This window comes from Pantherophis guttatus, chromosome 2 (genome assembly GCF_059756535.1).
Source record: "Pantherophis guttatus breed Tessera chromosome 2, ASM5975653v1, whole genome shotgun sequence".
Taxonomy (NCBI): domain Eukaryota; kingdom Metazoa; phylum Chordata; class Lepidosauria; order Squamata; family Colubridae; genus Pantherophis; species Pantherophis guttatus.
In genome coordinates, this window is record NC_142064.1 from 115,144,744 (window position 1) to 115,166,909 (window position 22,166).

Sequence of the window (22,166 nt, forward strand, 5' to 3'; positions counted from 1 at the left end):
AATGTATCCTTTAGGAGCATGTGCTGCTACTTTTTAAAACAAACATTTATGAACTACAAAATACAAATATTACAAATATTTATTAATTTTTTTATCTTCATTTTTGGTCAATTCAAAATGTACACCTTAGGTGCACACCTAAAGTTTATTTTTATTTTCCCTGTAAACTGGCTTGCACTGAGAGAGAATGATTGATCACCCAGCCTAAGGAGGACCAGAACTCATGGCCTCCCAGTGGTTAATCCAGCACCTCAGCCACTATACTGAAATGGTTTATAACTCCTGGGTGATGGGAATCACCCTACCCTTTAAAAAGTAAAGTTTTACAGGCCTTCTTGGTATAAAGTAAAAAAAAAGTAGGTTTCCTCAGTTCCAGCCTGGGAATTTCACAGCTGCTAGGCTATAGTCACAAAGACCTTGTTTCTAGCACCTGGGGGGGAAAGTCTGATTTGGGCATCTTTGAAGAAAGGATCCATCATCCAACACAAGTACCAACTCCATATTCTGGAGATTTGCTGAAGATCAGAAGTGATATCAGAAGACTCTCACCAGGAGAATCTTGAAGACCCTGGAGATTGGATCAGGTCACTGCAGTCTCTGGCTTAAATTCATTGCCCTGTTTGTTTTAAGCAGATCAAATGATGTTAAGAGACATTTCAGTCATTTGATCCAAAGGCACAGTAGGACCTTTTGAAGAACCCAAGGAATGTTCCTTCCAAGAGAAGTTGCATCTGCAGCTGGATCAGAAGTAGCAGCTGAGCATATGACACCCAAAGATCATGTCTCCCTTTCTTTTAGTCCGGAAAAAGGAGAATTGTTTCTTTCCTGCTCAATCCAATTCAGGATTTCCTCTTGAGTAGGAAGAAACCGTTTTTCATAACCAGAAATCGCCATGGCAGTTGATCTTGGTAGTGGTGGAGAAGGAGAAGGAGAAGGCTCAGGGATTTCTTCTGATATATCTACAATGTCCATAATTTCTGGAAACTGGGTCGAACACTTGGTCAGGGCCTCCTGAAAAAAAAAATGCAGCAAAATCATAAGGAGCCCTAACTCAAACTCAGCAAGTGAACCTACTGTAAGGGAACAGCAAAGCCCATTCAGGATGTCAAAACATAGCCTCTAACCTTAAATATTTGACTCCCATTTTTCAGATTTCCAAGCTCCTTAATTTTATCAAACTTGGCATAGTTTTCAAAGCAGCCCACTTTTGGAACAACCCTTTTGAGAGTCCTCAATAAATGGCAGAAATACTGGATGAAGGAAACATGTTTTTCCACCATTTCTGCTAGGATAAGCAACCTCCCCCCCCCACTAACAAGCTATGGATCTATCCTATCTATGGGAAAGGGGAATCTTTAGCCTGTTCTTTGCAACATCTTTCCTCAATTTGGTTCCCTTCAGATGTGCTGAACTCCAATTTCCAACACTCTCAAATTTTGTCACATTTGTGAATGATGGGAATTATAGTCTAATGCAAATCTGAAGGGACTGAGGTTAGAGATTGATGCTCTTACATCTTTAAGAAAAGTTTCCAATTCTGAGAATACATTTGCAGACTCAGCTGTAAGCACATTTTCGAAGTGTAGCTATAAATCAGTGTTGAAGTTCAGAAATATGGCAAATAAAGAGAGAGAAAAAAGACAAGAATACCAAATATCTTTAGTCCAATGTACAGGCATGCTATTCTGCTTTGACCAGCCATCGACAGTAATCCACACAGAAGATGAATGGAATACAATTTTAAAATGTACATAAAGTAATGCCTTGGTCAAATGCACAAAGTATCGTATTTTTTGGTCTGTAAGATGCACCCCCCCCAAAAAAAGTGGGTGGAAATGTCTGTGCATCTTATAGAGCAAATTTTGCTGAAAGCTCGGCCTCCTGCCAGCAATTTGCCTCCTTGCGGGGATCATGGCTGCCCATCACCACCCATCGCCACCCATCATCGCCACTCATTGCCACCACCACCCATCACCGCCTCAGCCTCAGCGGCGGTGATCCCTATCACCTGGAACAGACCAAAAATGGGACACAGAGGCTAAAAATGGGCTGTGCAGAGGCCGAAAACAGGCCGCACAAGGGCAAAAGATGGGGTGTGCGGAGGCCAAAAATGGGATGCGGAGGCGGCAATGGATGGCGGCGATCCCCGCAGCCTGGAACAGCTGATCAGCAGTATTCTGGGAGGCCGATCCAACCGCCAATCAGCTGCTCATGCTAAATCAGGCTGTGTTGAAACTGACCAGGCTGTTTGCTGTTTGCTGTAAAGAGGCAAATTGCTGGGAGGCAATTTTTTTTGTTTTCCTCCCCAAAAGCTAGGTGCATTATGGTCCAGAGCATCTTATAGTGCAAAAAATATGGTAGTTAGTGTGGACTTTATGTCCATCCAATTACTACTTAAACAACCTCAATCTGCAAACTTTAGTTTAAGGTTTTAGCTTTAGTTCTTATTAGAACCATCTTTAGAAAGAGAAGCAGATGAATCTCCAAGACCTCAGTAGAAGACAATACAGTCCCGATACAAAAAAGACAAGGAGGAGTTTGGTATAGAAACGGGCTAATTGATTTGACACGATATGGATGGGAACTGAAAATAAACTATTAGCCAAATTATATTATTTGCTTGAATGTGATAGGGTAAAAGAGTAGTTAAAGACCAAATGATTGCATGGGCTAAAAATATTGGACACAGTATAAATCTAAATGAATGGGAAACAATCTGGAACAGTAACCTTAAATTGACAAGGGCAGTAGTGTATAAGGAAAACCAATATACGATGCTACATAGGTGGCATCTAGCCCCTACTAGGATTGCAAAAATTTACCCTAACACGAGCCCAAACTGTTGGAAATGCAGTCACCGTCAAGGCACTTTCTATCATATGTGGTGGACATGCCTCAAAGCGACGAAATTCTGGAAAATGATTCAAAGATGGACTCAAGAAATAATAGAGGAAAATATTGATTTAGAACCCGAAACTTTTCTCCTGAGAATACTGAAAAGGGCATATGAGAAAAAAAGAGGTACCTAATTATGCATGTCATTACAGCTGCTAGAATAATATATGCACAGTATTGGAAAGAGAAAGGGCTACCACCAGAAGAATATGTAATTAGAAAAATATTAGAATGCGCCGAGATGAATAAGTTAACATATGTGATAAATGAAAAAGAGAACTCGGAATATTACACAGTGTGGGAAATGTGGTATAAGTGGATGGAAGAAAAAAGTAAAAGATAGAATAAGAAAGGGTGCAAATATCAATAACAATTAAGTAATTAAGGAACACCATGTATATAATCTGTATATATTTATGAACACCGCTAAACTGAAAATTGTTAAATTGTATTATTATATATTTCAATAAAAATAAAAAAAAATAAAAAGAAGACAATACAGTACTTCCTCTTTTGTACCCCCTGCAAATGCACTTAACTCATGCAGTTTTTTAAATTGCTTCTTACCATGGTTGGTGCAGTGCTCTCTTCATTCATCTCCACAGCAATCCCACTGTGTTTTGGATCTGGAATTTTCTCCCAACACCACCGAGGCAGGACCTTTTGGCAGAGGCCCACTAGCCTACAAAACAAGAGATGTCAGAGGTCACTTTGCATGGTATTTAAATAATAATTTAGGCAACCAGTAAAAGAATTTAGGTTAGCCATCCATACAGATGGTATGCCTGCATCTCTGCTTCCATCACTTACCTTCTATATTTCAACAGCACAATAATGGAACCCATTACAAGCAGGATCACCACAGGTAAGAAAACTATCAAAATGTTCTGCCAATGAAAAACTGCAAGAGATTTAAGGACAACACTGTCATTTACTATTGTATCAAATGTATACATTGCCAACTCTATTCCATCTCATGCCAAAATTCACAAGTTCCATGGTTCCAAGATAAAAACATCAACTTTAAAACATCCTCTGAAAAAATATAAACTACTACAAGAATATTAAAACATCTATTGTAAATAACTCTAACTTGTCATTCACTCACCATGCTCAGTCCCTGCTACCCCAATACCATAAAAGTATGAACTACTTTTAATTTTTTCCACAAGGAGAACTGAGCAATCTTGGCTCTAATGGGACAAAATAAAAGGAATACTTCAAAAAAAGGTGACTCAGTTCTTACAGGTGACGATGATACATTAAAAGTATGCAGTCACACTTGTGAATGATGGGAATTGTAATCTAATGCAAATCTGGAGCTGCAATGTTTATGATCCATTCCAGAAGTATGTAGATACAGGTAGTCCACATATAACAACAATAATTGGGCCTGGAATCTCTTATCACAATTTCAGGGTTTCAAAAAACACCCCCAAGTGAAGCAGTCATGAAGTACAATGCCATGTGTCTGCATCACTTAGCAACACAATCCCAGCAATCTCCATTGTCATCATTGAACAAAGACCTTACGTGACTGCAACATGGAAAGAATCCAGAATTGTTTGTTTATACTGCTGAAATCACCTAAACGAGGGTGTGGAATGGTAGAGGGAGTGGTATAGGTTGAGTGCACTGGAGTGCAGCACAAGTTGGGGAAGGTGTACTAGAGCGCATAGAGTGGCTGGCACAGTGCAAAAGGGGCTGGAGGAAGGTGGAGACTTGCCCCACTGACTTACAAACTTTCCTGCCAGCTTCCCCACTGACTTTCTGGGGAACCCGCAGGAAAGGTTGCATATAGCGAACATGTGATCACAGGATGCTGCAATTGATCATAAGTGTGAAGTGGTTGCCAAGCACCCAAATTGCCATCATGTGACCACAGAGATGCTGGGACTGCTGAAACAACAAGAACCAATCATGGCATTTATTCAGTGCCCTCACAACTTTGAAGAGTCACTAAACAAGCGGTTGTAGTTTGAAGACCTGCAATTAATAGCAAAACGGTATCAAGGTACCAAAATCTTTAGCGTAATTGTGCTAAGGTGATTGATTTCACAGCTAGTTTTAGCACGAGCTTTCTTGCTCCTATACTTATCTCCTGTTAATATACCAGTGGTTTAAGGAACAAGGCTTCTACTAGTCCCTCCTACCTGATGTACTGAAGTGATGCATGGCACTAGCCACACCTTCTCCAGCTGATGTAGAGCCAGTCATCCAGACTTGGTAGGTTGCTCCTGGCTCCAGATCTGAAACAGTGTAATTTCTTTCCGTAGCACTAACTGTAAGGTAAAACAAAAAACAATATATATGTATATATCCTGGGCAGATGGTAATCAGGACCCATAGTCCATAGTTCACTGGTGGAGGATAACTTTCAAAAACACTGCAGAACCCTCTCTAGCTTAACTAGTAGATTTATGCCAGACAAGAACAGAATACACTGTGTTTACACTTTACAGACAGAAAGAGGGAATCCCTTATATCTTTCCCAAAGTGATGTCTTAGCTTTTGGAAAAGAATGCCTTACAATGCACATTTAATATAAGGCATAAGGAAATCAAGACCTCTGCATGCTTCACCCTCACAAATGTGTGTTGACTCTTATTGTTTTTTTATGTTGCCATACACTGAAATGTACAGGTAGCCATCAACATAGGATGGCAAATGGAACTGGAATTTCCATCGCTAAGCAATGTGGTCATAATGGCAACCGCACTGGTTAGGGATGGTAATCCCTGAAGACCTGGCTGCTATTGTTAACTGAAACCCATGGTAGTTAGGTGAGGCAACTTCCTGCAAGTTTCCTACAACCAAGTCAGTGGGGAAGCCAGAGGGAAGTTGCAAGCCCCAGTTGATTTACCAGCAGGCCAGTAAGTTAATTTTAATGTTAGGTTATATATATATATATTATTTATCAGTTATAATATATTGTACGCTGCCCAGAAACCCTCTCCAACGAAGATGGGCACTTTAAAAACATGAAATATAAATAAATATAGGTAGCTGCTGCTGGATGGAGGAGAGTGCAAAGGTGTGTGTAAAGGTGCAAGGGAGATGCGGCAAGGCTCAGGGAGGATGTGTGTCTGTGTGTGGGTGGGTGTGCCAGAGTGCAAGAGGGGAACAGAAAGAGTTGGGATGTGAAGTAATATACAAGGGCAGGAGAAAGATATGGCAAGGGTGTGCAAGAGAGGCCCATTGAGGGCCAGGGAGGGTGTGCTAAGGGTGTGCAGGAGTGTGAAGGGGGCACAGTAAGAGCCAGGGAGGATATGCAAGGATGAATGAAGGTCTAAAGGAGGCACAAGGGCCATGGAGGGTATGCAGGAGTGCAGGAATGGCTGGTGTGGCACAAGCACAGAAGGCCTGGGAAAGAGTGTGTGGATGAGGGAGACTTATCTCAGTGACTTGCGACCTACCCTGCTGGTTCCCTATTGACTTTCTGGAGAAGCCATTAGGGAAGGTCGCAAATAGTGATCCTGCAACTGAGGTATGCTGCAACTGCAACAGCAACTAAGTATGATCTGTAGCCAAATTCCCAGATTGTAATCATGGGATTGCAGATTGCTGGGGTAGCAGGAACTCCAAGGACCAGTCATAACCACCATTTGTTTGAAAGATTGCTGAACAAATAGCCATAAATTGAGGACTACCTGTATGGATTGTATCAACTGGAAATCTGCAAATACAAATTTGTAATTTTGGGGATCTAATGGAGGAATTTGGGTTTGATTTCCACATAAAAGATGGGCAGCAGAGTCAAAAAAACCACTCCTTCTCATACCTTTTTATATCTCATATAAGGGATTTTGCTCCTAAGTTTCCAGAGATACTTTAGGCTACAAAGGACGAGCCAAACAAAGAGGAACATATCCACTCACATATGCTTTTTACTTAAAGAACCAGACTCCCCCCACTTTGTTATATAAAAAGAGTAGATAAATATGGTATGTCTTGTTATGACTATTTGTTCCCCAAAAGTTTTACAACAAATTTCTGGATTCGTACATCTTCCCTAAGTGATCTTTCCAGAGAAAACCTGTAGATATCACCTAGTGTCAAACCAATGCCCTTGAGAAGTAATGAATTATCTCCATTTAATATGGGACTGAAGGGAATAATCCAACCATCTGGAGGACACCAGAGGAGAGAGCTGATGCAGAGGATTGTAATTAAGAGGTAATTTTAGGAGGACCCATGCCTTCCTCCTCAATTATGTTTAGGCTGATTTAGAATCTCACTTACTGGGTGCGTGAACCATAAGGATGTCTGGATGGAGATGTTTCAGGTAAAGTGTATAGTGTATGATATGTCCATTGCGGTCTGCCAAGGGAATCTCCTTCCAAGAGATGGAAGTGGCAGTGGACGAAAGTCTTCTGTCTTGCAGTCCTTCAGGGCCAGCTGATGGTACTGGAAAAGCAAAGGAGGAATTAGAGGCTGTGAACCAGATCGGTATACGAGCAAAGCTTACAGTTCATCTCCATACTGTAACAAGGACACATTGCATTACCTACCACACTACAGAAGATATACCAAAAGTCATGTTCCATAGGCCAATAGGTCCAAAGGACATCATCAGCACGAGCACGTGACACCCCCCCATGCCTTGCCCCCTGTGCATGTGCACACAACTCCTCCGCGCTCCCCCGTGCATGTGCGTGTGGCCCCTGCCCCCTCCATGCATGCACGCACAACCCCCTGCCCCGTTTTGGGCCTAGCAGGCCTCCCTGTCACCTCCTGGAACCAAAAATGGCCACAGGGGTGTGTGCTGCACCCCCTGCGCTCCCCCCCCCCCACATGCACATGTGACCACCCGCCCATGACCCCCCGTGCATGCACGTGTGTGTCCTGCATGCACCCCGCCCCCAGCACATGCACAGCAGAGAGCCAAAAATCAGCTGGTTGGCGGGAGACGTGCATGCATGCACGGTGGAGCTGAGCTGGGCGATGGCTTGCGTGACTGCCGAGAGGGCTCTGTGTGCCAGCTGTGGCATGCATGCCATAGGTTCGGCATCACAGTTCTATATAATAGATACAGCCTTCTTTTCCAAAATTCCTAGTTCACATGAAAAAATAACGTTTTTCCACTATGGTAGACATAGAACAGCCTCCCTCCAGGAGATAGGCAAACCCTGGAAGCGATGGTCTTCTGAGAGGAAATGAAGACCAAATTCTTTAAATGATTGTGCAACAGCTGAAGCACCTTAAAATAGGTAGTCCTTGCTTAATGACCACTTGTTCAGTGACTATTTGAAGTTATGACAGTGCTGAAAAAGGAAATTTACAATCGGTCCCTGAAGTTCTGGGCACTTGGCAACCGGTTCACTCTTATGAGGTGCCTTACGGTGCCTTACAGTTATGCGATCACCATTTGCAACCTTCCCTGCTGGCTTCCCACAAGCAAAATCAGTGGAAGATGCCAGGGAACGTTGCAAGTTACTCTGGTAATTTGTTTGCACCCTCCCTTGCCTGGCAGCAGCTGTTTGCTAAGCACCCAAAATGCAATCATGAGACTGCAGGAGGGGAAGCAATTAGAATTTTGAAATCAGGTCGTAAGAAGCTCTGGAGACATCTGTCACAAATTTGAATTGTCACTAAGCAATTGGTTATACGTCAAGGACTACCCGAACCAACTGTCTAGCCTTAAGTCTCTCAGTGCCTAAGTTCTCTATTTTAGATAAGTGAAGCCCCAGCTCTTTTGTACCTGTATCAACATTGTTCACGCACATACAAAGGAGCAGCACATCAATCACATAGACACGGCTGCCATCTTAACTTTTTAAATACACCTCCTCTCCCCCAACCCCTCCTTTCCAATGACCTTGGAGGGTATTTTCTCTTGGGCAAAAAAAAGCTAAAGAAAGAAACCTAAATAAATTTGTTCTAAGACTGTGACTTACTTAGCTGAAAAAATGAAAAGCAGTATCTTTCTATCAGCTCTGCAGAAAAGCCGTCACTTTAAGAGACGCCTTGATAGGCTGTGGTTTTCTGCCTGCTGTTTCCTGTCATTTGGAGGTGGCCCTCTGCTTTTGTGGCACGGATCTGGTAGAACAACCTGATCTATAGAGTATAAAAGGGCCACACTTGCATGTCTCCAGTCCTCTCTAAAAACACATCTTTTTATACTAAGCAGCCGCAGCCATTAACTCCAACCGAAACTGGTTTTTTAAACAGATTTTATTTACAGCACTGTTTTCACACTACTGTTGTAAGCTACTTCAGGAAAGGCATAAATGAGAAGTGACATGTAAATAACAATAAAGCATGAACCCAATCACTTTTGGCTTACCTAACAAACCATAGCTTGTTTTCTATACAGATCAGCAGAGTGTTTGAATTCAGTTATAAAGTTTATTGTTGCGTGCAAATTTCCTTTGCTGCTGGAGTTAGCTGTACTAAATTAATTAAAGATGGCGCTTCATACTTCAGCTTGTTTTTTTAGAGTAGCAAAGATCATCAATTCTGGCTCAAAGAGCGATGCTAATCAACACCCAACCTCAGCAGGGCAGAGGTGGCTGTGGTACTGAAAGTTACAAGAATGCAGGGAGGAAAATTCACCTGAAATCTCTAAAGATCAAAGGGGAAATTCTGGCTCCACTGGTAACCACACTCCCTCCTGTGCACCCTGGGGATTACCTTCTTCTTTGAAGTAGGCGCGTACAGAGTCTGAGGCAGTTCTCCCATGAGCATACAGACCATACACACGCACAAGGTATGGTACCTTTGAACTGAAGTTGGCTAAAGTGGAAGAAAAAAACAAGGTTTAGGAAACTAACAACCTGCCGCCGGAAGTTTTGGGTGTTCCAACGCTGGAAGCTTTTAAGAAGAGATTGGACGACCATTTGGCTGAAATGGTATGGGGTTTCCTGCCTGAGCAGGGAGTTGGACCAGAAGATCTCCCAGGTCCCATCTAACTCTGTTATTCTTTTATTTATTGATTTGCTGTATAAACCTTAGCGAGTGGCAATGGCCAACCAGCTTTTGTCTTGGTGCTCAGTCTTCAGTACTCAATCCAGAAGACAGATATAAAGCTGTGAAAGCTAAAAGTCACCTGGGTCTGCTTTAACCTGTTTCTGCAGGAAATCAAAACAGAACATGGGACTCCAGGAAGTGGTGGAAAACTTTCAGCACCTCTTTTTCCAGAGGACACCCACTCCCTTTTTTCAACAGACGAAATTCACTCGTGTCCCAGAAGGTCCCAATTCCCTTCTACTCAGTTTACTTAGCAGAAATGGAAGGACAAACTAGATAAAGTTCATGCATTCAAACAGCATAATTTCATGGTTTTCATTATATAAGAAGCAATTTATATGCTTCTGTCAAAACTCGAGTAGCCTGGAGAAGGCGGAGCTCTAATGCTATAGACCTCTCCCTTTCCTACCACCTCACATGCTGCTTCATAGCTGCTGCTTCCAAGGAAGCTTCCACTGGAACAAAATGAGGCTTTTTTTTTGAGGGGGGGATGAAAATAGCAGCTGCAGAGATCATAATTTCAGTCAGTGGTAGTGGAAGAGGCAGCCACAAACACACACAGAGAGAAAAAAGAGTATGTATTACATTTCCTCCTATTTTCCAGAGTTCTAAAGCTACTGAGGAATTCCCAAAGCTGTTGTTTACATAATAAATAATATTACTGCAGATGAGATAAAACATCTCACCTCTCAATAGGACGCTGGTACTGCTTCCAAGTGTGCGAGTCCAGTTTAGCAATTCTCCTGCACCATCATCAATCTCTTTTCTCCACTCCACCACGTATTCCTGAGGCTGAACCCATTGAGAGTCGATGCTGGGCTTCCATGTCACGTTGAAACCCAAACCTTCTAATGCCACCACTGTCATCTCCTCAGGGCCTGGGAGCTCTACGAAAAGGAAAGACAGCTCATCATTATGCAGGAGATTGCCCAGAGCTCTGGCTATTATCCACACATAGCCATAAAATAATCCCATTAATTGCAAATCTTGGATCTCAGCCAATCTCAGATAAACATGGTTGGACCTTGTTAGTAGTTGAATAGGAGTCTATTAGTTGAAAAGAAACCCCCAAACCTTAGAAACAGGTCATGGCAAACTACTCAGTTGTCAAGAAAACTGCACAGAGATTTCCATGTCATCACCAGGCCTCAAGCTTGACTTGAAGGAATGTCACCATGTTGACAGGTCCTTCTCAAGTTGTTCAGTTTGTCTGAGGAACTCACCTGAGCTCTAAAAAAATGCTACTTGATTTCACAAAGTTTGAACCCTTGATGACCTCATTAACACATCTGTGTGGTTTTCTTGGCAGCAATACGAAAGTCATTTCTGCGTAACATTTTGAGAATTTCCAGTCTTACCACGCCCTCAGATTTTCTTCTGATTTCTCATCCAAATATAACCAGGACTTCTTATTTATTTAGAGGTTCGCCCAGGTATACTAGATGATGTTATGTAGCTGGGAATTTCATTTCTAAATTTAGAGAATCAAAATGGTTGACTGCCTGATACAAAATCAGGATCTTTTCTTAAGGTGGAGTACAGAAAGGGTAACAGGAATGAATATTTTTTGAGGGAAGGGAAGGGAAGGGAAGCCAACAGCTATTTTTTTCTTCAAGAATCAGTTGAGAAAGGCAGGAAGTAGGGCAAGAAAGAACTGTTTCAATCCTGTAGTGTAATATGGAGGTGCACCTGTTTTCTCCAAGCTGAGATTGGCCCAGAGTGTCTTCTTAACAGAGTTGCGGGCTGCTATTGAGATGTACTGTGCAGTGATAGGGATCAAAGTCTGACAGCAATTGTAATTTATTCTGTGAAGTGTTTTGTTGTGGTCCTGGAAGATAACTTCATAATCAAGGATCTTTCCCTGGGCTGCTTCTGGATCCAGTGCCTGTGAGAAGGGAAGCAGAATTCCTCAGCAGAGTGAAGAAAAAGGTGGGAGGGAGGGAGGGAAGGAAGGAAGGAAGGAAGGGGAGAAGGGAGGGAAACTGGGCTGAAGTAACCCAATTCATAGTCACTTGTGCTGTCCTGCTTCTCCTGAACCAGACATACCACAGGTACTGGTCATAAGCAATTCCAGTCAAAACTGGATCAACAGAAGACTCTGTACCATTGAGAAGAGGCATGACAGTACAAAAATTAAAACTTAACAAATAACTGTCTGCACTTGATTTGGCAAGAAAATGATGTTAAGAAAACATGTATAAAATATGAACTTCTTCCTCGTTTCTTCCAAAAAGCAGGAAGCTATCAAGTGAAAGACATTTTACCAAGAAAGGCTGAAAAGACATCCTGAGGTGCTTCAACGTTTTTCACTAAAAGGACCAAGCAAGGAAAAAAAAAAGGAGTGACTTTTTTTCACTCTCTACTTCCTCCTTCCTCACCCTGACCACTTGTATCTCTCTCAGGTGAGAAGAGATACATGTGGGCCCCAGGGAAGTCCAGCTGCCCCCAAGGAGGGAGAGGATACAAAGCAGAAGTAACTGGCCAGGCAGGAGTTGTAAAAGAGACCTGGTTTTTGCTAGTGTCACCCAGTAGATGCTTTGGGGGGGAAGAAATGAGAAAAGAAATTTATGCACGAGGGCAATTCGCAGGTCAGTCCAGAAAATGTTCCAGTTGATAAACACTTTGATTAGCTGTCTACTTATATTGAATTTCTAGTCTTTTGTAACTTAATTTTACTGAAGGGAGGGGAAAAAAACTGGGGATGAGACTTACTGCATACTGTTTGAGGGATTTTTTTTTAAAATTCACTGCCAGTGGAAGAAGAAAAGGTAGCAGCTGCTCATGGGCATATTGACCGTTACAATGAAAAAAAAATATTTTCAAAGTAGAACCAAGTTGACTGGTTTTATACTGCAGGGAATTTGAAAGCAGGCACAGGCTTGAGAAACATTCAGCTCCAGATTAAATGCTAGCCTGATAATATGGAAGTTATCATAGATGTTCCAGGACAAGATTGTACTACTGTTATTTCTTCCCCATATATTTTACAGAATGTTCAAGTCAATTTGGGATTATTAGTACTAACTTTTGGTTTGCACTTCTCAAATGAAATCTGGTATCCTGGGATGCACATTTTGGGCTAAATTAGATTCAAGTCTATGGAAAGTATATTTTGAAAACCACAATTGCTAAGCTTATTACTGAATCATCATTCTGTCTGTTTTATTAGAATTGAATCCTAAGCACATTTATCTTGTTCTTATTTGACAGCTCCTGACAGTTAATAGATTTGAAGCATTTGAAGCATTTCTTTTCATGTATTAAAGTCTAACTACTTTCAAATTTGCAGCAAAGATATATTCTACCCATATAGAACAGTTTCAGTTTTTACAAACATTAAAGTATCTAAATAGACTTCCTTTTTGTATCTAAATATTAATATCTTAATATCTTACTATCTAAATATTAAGTATCTAAATAGACTTCCTTTTTGTTTTACAATTGTTTTTCTTTTCCAAATTCTTTCTTGTATCTCTAGTCAAAATGAGAAAAGATGTTTATCTTTCTTCCTTGGCTAAATTGGCTTTAGTCCAGTCATTGATGTCATCCTTGTAGAGATTTGGTTTCTTTAAACTATTGTATTTTCACCCCTTTGGGTCATTCATGCTTTGCCTCAAAATTCTTCTACCCAAATTCTCATCTGGCTCTAAAAACCCTGCCTTGCCCTATAACCCCACAGAGAACAAATTCTATATGATAAGAAACAGGATCCAGCTCACCTTCCACAGCAACAAGCGGCTTTCATTCTGGCAGTCAGAAACACACTCTTTTTGCCACACATCAACTTGACCTAAAGGAGCTAAAGGAATCAGAAAAGAGCCAAGTAATTATTAAGATTAGCCAACCAATTAGGTCTTCCCCCAAATAATACAAGTACGAAACAACTGAAAACAGAACACTTTGCATAACATGGTTACAAATGAAAAAAAAAAATCCCAATAAATATAAGGATGCAGATCTAGTTGTTCGTAGGCAATGAATATCAACCCAATAGACTGAACAGAAAATTGGAAATCTACAGTAGATAATACTTATCTCAAAATTATATATTTTAGTTGTATATTTATTTGTCTCAAAATCCATTGTGTGAATGCAACGAACAAGTGTTTGAAAAAGTATACAGCAACCAGATTTCTGCTGAGGTGCCACTGAATCTGTTTTGATTGCATGGATTTCTGCTTCGTCCACAGCTGTACCTACCAGCCTCAAAGGTACAGAAGGGTTTGGAAGAACTCCATTCACTCCAAAAGTCTTTTTTATTTTCTGGCATGCACCGTACCTGCACCTCATAGCAGGTGAATGGTTTCAGGTCACAGAATTCATGGTTCCCTTGGTCTAGATGAGTCTCCTGCAGCTGGGAATGGAACATACTCACATTGTAATGATATTAACATTCTATCCATCCATTTTGCAAGGTCACTCAAAGTGATCCAAGTCAAAACAAAAATTTCAAAAACCCTCCATCTAAATTTCCACCAGAATTGTAGCAAGTCTAATATTACATAATGAGAACAGGAGAGCATGCTGGACACAGATCCATATCATGTTTACTACTGGGACATAAATTAACATATAATAGCTAGAGCAAGAATTTGGGACGGGCCTCCAGGAAACTGCCTTCAGTTGGTTGAAATCCTAGACAAAGCCAGCTGTAGTTCAATGGAATGGATATTCAACAGGAAATCACAACTGATACAATGGGAAAGAAAAGCAATACATATACAAAACAGGTCACAAATGCAAGAGAGACTCACATAGGTCCATTCATGGTCTATAGATGCCTTATATCGAATAGCATAAGTGAGAGGTTGGTCACTATGCAATTCAGACCAGCGAGGGTTCTTCCATGTCACTATGGCTTCAGTGGAATCCAGTTCCACATGATCCAGTTCAGGAGGACAGGGCTTCACTGAAAAATGAGGGAAGAGCTTAATCATATGCCGCATCACTCAGCTTTACTCCTGACTGCCATACCTAGTGATAAAAGCATTGATCTACACACACACTTTGCACTAAACCAAAATATGGCTGGTTTATTTTTCATTGAGCAGTGTGCATTGAGCAGAGTTTCATTGAAATTATGGATGGTGGATTAGTGATGTGGATAGGGCTATTTTGGCATATTCAACAAACCAAAACCTTGGTTTAGCACAATGCATAAGAGAGGCATGGCTCTCTCATCATCTCAATGGTTTATTGAATAAGCCATAACTGACCAGGTTTTCACATTACTCTAAACTCACAAGCAAGCCAAGTGTGTCATAGCTTTTCAAAATGTGTGAAGTTAGTCAAGATATCTGTAGACTAAGGTATCTGTCCTATTGTAAATCCAATCCTTCTTATGGTTGGGACCCAGTCTTGAGCTTCCACAGTTAAACAGAGGTCTACTATCTGAAATGCCCCATGCAGTTCCTCAGAAGGTAAACAATTTAAAATGTTAACCTATAGACCAACTGACTGACCTGAGGGGACTGCAGAGATAAGCATGAGCATCAGTGTCAATACTGATGAGAAGAATGGCAATAGCCAAAGGGGCCAACACTTGGCCTGCACAAATAAGCAAGAAAAGCAAGGCACTTTTTTGAAGCAAAAATTGTTTGCCCAGATTAATTCTCAAAGCATTCCGGCTCTCTAATTTAGTTTCTCTAACCTATTTCGTCCAGGCTGAAGTTTAATTTCTTGGAGAGAGCAATCCCATCTACACTGCGAACTTCCATCCAGACACTGTATTTGTCTCCATGTGTCAGGTTCCTTCGTTCAATAACCAGCCAGTTCTGTCCCATCTGGGCTACCACGGAATACACCTGGTTAAGGGATCTTCAGAAAAATAAGGATGCACAGATATATCTAATAGTAGTTTATATAAATGGAAACTAAACATTTGCTATTCCTTATCCATCCAGCTATCCTGCCCAAGCAGGCATATTTCAAGACTTGCAAATAGGCACAAAGGCATTTTATTATAATAATGAACACCAAATAGATAACCACAGAACTGTTTGCCTAGTCCCCTCTAAGCCCTTTTTAAATTATTCTTCTTGACTTCCAAACATTTCTGCCTTTTAATCATTGCAAAACTGCAGATTTTGCCTGGTGTCAGAAATGATTCTACATGGAACTTTTAATTTTTAAAGAAAGAAAACCTAAACCAGCTAAATATTAAACACAAGCTTTTAAAGCACAATCATGATTTAGAAAGGATTCTTCCTTCTTTTCTGTGCACTAAACATCTACAAACAATTTAAATTTCGTATTCAAGGTTCTTACATTCTCCAGTGTGTCTTGGCTTTAATGAAAAGACTTCTGACACTTGCTATTTATGATGGTAGCTCCTATGTGCCCTTCTAAAAACCTCTGTTCAGAACTCCCAGTCCACTCAGATCAACTGACAAAGATAATTCTTGCATTATTTTTTCTTAATATCCCACACTTCTCCAATATTGGCCCTTCTAGACCAAAACCTTCATTCATTCACTATAAAATCCTAATAGGTTATTCTTTTACTCTCTGCAATTCCCTATACTTCCTAAATAAAGTCATTTAGCCAATAGATTACACTGGCCAACACAGGAGGCTCTGGTTGAAAAAGACAATGGCTTATTAATTTGGCTATTTGTACTATAAATCAATATAAAGGCTCACTAACAGCAGCACTTTGCCCAATTTTAGGCTCTGATAGTGAAGGACATAGGTGGTGTTAGCATTTTGAGATTCCCAGGGCAACCAGCTGCAGTTCACAAAGTTGCTGAGAAATGGTTGTAAACACTGTAGACCCATAGTGGCTTCTGGATTACCTGCAAACAGAGCAAAAATCACAAATCAGCATTCCAAATTATAGCGGTTGAAGACAGGTTTCATAGGAAGGGATTATAACTGCATGGAAGTTACACGTTTTACATTATTTTTTCATTGAAACAATTTTGCAAGATATGTACAAATTGTTGGCCTCAAATTACAAAATCAAACAGACCAAACCTTGAGATGGTGATTACTCAAGAACTAGATTTGTCCTGATGGCAGGGCAATAAACAGCACAGAGAGGTTAGTACAGGTAGTCCTTGACTTACAACAGTTCATTGAGTGACCATTCAGTGTTACAGAGGCACTGAAAAAAGTGACTTATGACCGTTTATCACACGACTGTCACAGCATCCCCATGATGACATGATCAAAATTTGGGCGCTTGGCAACCATCATGTATTTATGATGGTTGCAGTATCCCAGGATCATAAGATTACTACTGTATTGGTGACCTTTCCAGTCGGCTTCTGACAAGCCAAGTCAACGAGGGAAGCTGGATTCACTTAACAACTGTGTGAATCACTTAACACCTGCAGTGATTCACTTAACTGTGGCAAAAAAAGGTAGTAAATTGGGCATGACTATGTATTTTGTATGTCGAGGACAACCTCCTCTAGTTGTTCATTTACATGATCTGCTTCCCATGCAACTGATTGGCAAAGTATAGATATTAGTCTGAACAAATTAATATCCAACAGATGAATATGGGAACATGTTGCCTAGCACCATGGGAAAACCTTAATTCAAGTTAACTGAGGTGAGCATATTGCATAGTGTGAATATAGTTACTGTATAGGATATTAAAACTATAATTTTCAGAATCCTCCTAACCAAACTTTCCCTAAGTCTGATCTTTGTATTAGGACGACAACTTGAAAAATTCCTGGAGAGTATCTTGCAATCCTAACATAGCTAGAAGACAGACTTGGGAGAAAAGATCCCAGAAGTGGATGCAATAGGTTGGAAACAGTATGGAGTTCAATCCTGACCTGCTATTGCTTCAACAGCTGCCTGTCCTGGAAATCATTTTACCAATTAGCCACTAGCAACTGAGGGCCAATGGTCGGATGTCTCCAGGAATCTCCCTGGTGACACTCCAACAGCAGCAAATAAAAAAGTTCACTATTTATTTATAGCACTATTTATAATCAAAGACATAAGAAAAAAGAATCCAACATGCCTATAATGAAAACATAGGAGGAACAAGTGCCCTCCCTATTCTCATTTGAGAATAAGTGGCTAAGTAGACCTACTGTCAGAACAAGTTGGCATTTTTGGGCTACCCCAGGAAAGAAATTGTGCACACAGCTGAGAAAGCTAAAGATCTGGTTGAATTAAGACCTACTCTCACCTGATAAATTTCCACTGCTGTAGCAAAAGTGAGCATACCTATGCTGCATACATCTACCATATAGAGTGATCCAAAGATAATGAATCTATACGGATTGAATGTTCTAAACACAATTGAGCTGTGTTTGCATCTGATGGGATCTTGCAATGAACAATACACCTAAATGACCCCAAATTGCTGAGAGTCCCTGTTATCTTTTATCTGTTTTGTTACATAGAAACATCAATTTTAAACTTAATGAATGTTCATGTGTGTTATTTGTCATCCAAGTACTAGGATTATGATTATGATCATTCAAAATAGATGAAGGGATTACAGAGTCAAGAACTGCAAATGGGATTAATTAGGACAATCAGTACAAACAGTAGAAGCAGCTCATCATATGCACACTTATAAACTACCATCACAGGAAGATATCAAGGTATAAACATTTAAGGCTGTATGCCATATTTACTATCAGGAGAGGAATTGCTGCAGCACATCACAAAGGATGGGACCAGAATTTGTGTTCCCTCTTTTTAAGAATAGCACTAAACCTATTTAAATATAATGCAAATGTGTTGTCTACATTCAAATTCTGAAAAATTATGAAATTTTGCTACCAATTTTTAGTTGTCAGAAGGAGGGAGGCCTCTAGAGGTCAAGGTTATTGTTCAATCCCTTTCAGGGTATTACTGAAAATGAAAAATAATGTGTTCATTTAAAGAACATTTAGAACACGTTCAGAGCAAACTGAAGTTGGATGAATATAGTTAGAACATACCCTTTGCTAATCCCTGCCTTCTCTACTTTTTTCCAATTATCAACAGACCAAATGTCCTTTCCCGGACTTTCAACCCTAAGACATAAGACTTTATTCCCGAGGTTATCTTTTCCAGTTATTCCAAACATGAACCCTCAATATAGTTCTGCCATCACTCAATGAGAAAGCAAGATAAAGGTCAATGTATTGAAAATGTTTCCCCTGCTTCACTACTACTTTGAAGGCCTGTTCTGGGCTCTTGAAAGATTTCCTGTGTGGGTTTTACAGAGCAAAAGGGACAAGAAGGTGACACCAACGACAGCAGCCGTCACCACTAAGTGCAGGTCTACACACATTTGACATACACACTCCTCCTCCTCCTTGTTGTTTTCTTGAAGTTATGCAACCATGTCTGGCCTGATTGCTTCTCCTTAGCAGACAGAGAGCTAAAGATACAGCTCCACAAATCCATCAAGATCCCTAATCGCAAGTAACTGAATTCTCTTACCATTGGAGCCCTAAATGGCTGCAGTCTCAGATCCCAGATCTGAGACATGGTGCCTAAGTTAAAGAGATCCAAAATGGGATATGGCTTAAACCCTCAGTTAAAAAGAAGTACACAAAAGTTAAAAATGGTTCAGCACACATGTTCATTAACTGTAGTTAACAGCCAAGAATATTGTCTTTCTTCAAGAGCATGCATGAGGTTTTTTGGAAACACAGCTATTGAAGCAAAGCAATTTCCCTTTTACCGTTTTTCAGCCCCGAGATCTTGAAGACTAGAAGTAGCAACCCTGCAACATTCCATCTGTTTCTCATGATGCCAACTCAATTAGTGATATGATGGAGAAGCACCTGGAGAAATGCTCAGCCTCTGCAACATTAAAAGAAAATTATTCCATCTTGAAGTTATTAAATTAACAGAGCAGAAAATAAAACATTTTCAAACCCAAAGAGTTTGAGGGTTGAGTAAAGGTTGGGAAAATAAGTTGGGAAGGAAGGAAGGTTTGGAAAACTATTGTGAAGCTCATTGTTGGCAATATGCTACAAGGATTGAAAAGCTACCGTATATTGTTCAAAAGATAAGCAGTGGGGGAAATAAGAATGGTTCCCTAGAATTTCACGCATGCTGGGTGAAAACTCTTATTATAAAACTCTAATAAACTCAGTGGGCTCACCATTTTATCCATTCTACAGCTATTTGAATAAATTTCAATAGACTAAATTTATACATTAGATTGGTTTACAAATCTTAATAGCAGTTTGTGAATCCAACTAAGTCAGAGGTCAGCAACCTGCAGCTCTGGAGCCGCATGTGGCTCTTTCACCCCTCTGCTGCAGCTCCCTGTCGCTCAAAGTATGTGTTACAAATGCCAATGTGCGACACTCGCCAGCATGCGATTTATTGAGCTTTTCAACCCCTGGTAGGCCAACCATGGATAAATCCAAGAAAAGAAAAGTTTCAGAAGAAAACGGAATGTTTAATTCAACTACATATGCTACTTTTATTTTATTATTTATTTATTTAATTTGTATACCACCCTTCTCCAACAGGACTCAGGGCGGTGAACAGCCATGGTAAAACATAACATATAAAATTTAAAAGCAGTTTAAAAACATTAAATAATTTTGTGGCCGCTCAAGAAATAGTCAGGCACGGGTAGGGTTTTGTGGCTCCCAATGTTTTCTTTTCTGTGGGAAACGGGTCCAAATGGCTCTTTGAGTGTTTAAGGTTGCAGACCCCTGAACTAAGTCAATCAAAGCAAATAATGTGAAATATTAACCCAACACACTGGATTATTCAGGAAAATATAGGGAAAGCAGCTGTGCATTAGTTAGTTACGTATGGAGTAGATACATGAAGTTTCCCCAGGCCATTTCTCTGACTGTGGTTATGTTCAGACACTATAGTATCTGCCTTATTCACATAATGTTAAGCTGTAGTTCTTTTCACCATATTAGGTAAACCAGTCATTTTTAAACTGATTTATAATTTAAGCATGTTGCATGAAGCACTTTATAGAGTCTTTGCACTGCTACTACAATGCAGATAAAATATTTTATTTATTTAATCAATTTAGAGATTACCCAACTTCTAACCAGGCTGAAAAAGTAATGAAAGGAGTTCATAAGCCACCCAAAGACATAAACAAAACCACCATTCAAAAGGGGCTCAACCCATCAATCTGCCCCATAGCCTGGGAGAATAGTCAGGTCTTCAATACTTTCTTGAATAGGATGGGAACATAATCTAGATCTGGATTTGAGAAACTGGTTGATAGGATGTATTCCTTATGTATGAAATGCCTAGAAATCACAGGGCAACTTACAAGGCTAATAAAAGAAAGAACGGGAAAAAGAATGCCAGGAATCTGTTTCGGGATGGGATGTAGACTTTTCCAGAACAGTTCAAATCAAACTGACTTGAGGATCTCTCCTAGCAGACAGGCAAGGCAGACAATTGGCGGATGTAACATCTGCGGATTTACTTTCTTCTGAAGGAATAGCGCGATCTTCCCTATTGCCTTTGTGTACATTCGAAGCAGCCTCTACGGATATCCTGAGGCAGCGCTACAACCCTCAGTTCATCTGGCTCCAATGCTGCGTGCTAATCGCTAATTGCTATAAATGCCTTCCAGCTAGAGAAATCAACGTCCGGACCGGAGATCGCATAAATTATACAATATACGAATACAGAGAGGAGGTCCCACAATGAAACTCTCCCCCCCCGCTCCGTTGTCATCACCCCATTCCGCGTGTGACAATACTGGGGTTTCCTAGAGGTTTCTGCTCTCTGGCTCTCTCTCCCACTTGCACTTAGTAACTCCAAACAGTCCCTTTCCTTGAAGCCATTCATCGGAAGCTGACTTTAAGCGGAAAAGATTCGCACAAGGAAAGTTCCCAATTGCTTGGGAAGACCCGAGAGAAAGCGGAAAAACTGGGACCTCGCTCCCACTCAGAGCATGCAGAAAATCCCAAGCAAGTTCTCCTCCAAGGGAGAAGGAGCTCCCGCCCACCCCCACCCCCACCCCCCGTTGGCTCACTTACCACCATCAGCTGCCAGCGCTCCCCATCCCGAATGGTTCCCAGCACCGCAAAGAAAAAACAGTCGCGGCTTGACTCAACTCTTTCCGGAGAGAGCCGTGCGAGGCATGTGAAGCTACCCACGTCGGTCCCTGACCGTGAACGCCGCGCGCCGCGCTTGCTCCGCCCTCGGCCCAGCGACGCGGGGAGGGAGGGGAGGGGAGGGAGGGTGTAGAGGGGCGCCCGCTGCTTCCGAAAGAGGAGCCCACGGCTCTCAGGTGATTTCCATTTCCTCTTCTGATGCAGATCTTGTTGATCACCCAGGGTTGAGACGAAAGAGGAAGCTGCCTGCCTTCACCCTGCACGCTTCCCAAAGACCGAAAA

The 22,166-nt window shown here is 41.0% G+C and overlaps 1 protein-coding gene across 2 annotated transcripts; it reads right to left on the reverse strand.

The window, feature by feature from the left end:
- Window positions 1-61: 61 nt before the first annotated feature.
- IL27RA (interleukin 27 receptor subunit alpha) lies at window positions 62-22,166 on the reverse strand. 2 transcript variants are annotated; one of them, XM_034434411.3, is made up of 15 exons: window positions 21,807-22,166; window positions 19,511-19,632; window positions 16,511-16,658; window positions 15,515-15,681; window positions 14,619-14,773; window positions 14,065-14,218; window positions 13,584-13,663; window positions 11,554-11,749; window positions 10,551-10,751; window positions 9,529-9,630; window positions 7,138-7,302; window positions 5,049-5,177; window positions 3,706-3,796; window positions 3,463-3,577; window positions 62-1,011 (listed from the first exon to the last, which is right to left on the reverse strand). In XM_034434411.3, the coding sequence occupies exons 2-15, from the start codon at window positions 19,575-19,577 to the stop codon at window positions 778-780; spliced, it is 2,004 nt and encodes a 667-aa protein (XP_034290302.2). In that variant the 5' UTR covers window positions 19,578-19,632; window positions 21,807-22,166; the 3' UTR covers window positions 62-777. The 2 variants fall into 2 exon arrangements, with proteins under 2 accessions (XP_034290302.2, XP_087744727.1); XM_087888601.1 differs by lacking the exon at window positions 16,511-16,658 and having other exon boundaries at window positions 21,807-21,973.

Coding starts and splice junctions, on each gene's coding strand:
- IL27RA (XM_034434411.3), bottom strand. CDS start 19,577: ATGAGAAACAGATGGAATGTTGCAGGGTTGCTACTTCTAGTCTTCAAG. Junction 16,659..19,510: donor GATCTCGGGGCTGAAAAACG/GTAAAAGGGAAA, acceptor CTCTGTTTGCAG/GTAATCCAGAAGCCACTATG. Junction 13,664..14,064: donor CTTCTGTACCTTTGAGGCTG/GTAGGTACAGCT, acceptor TGATTCCTTTAG/CTCCTTTAGGTCAAGTTGAT.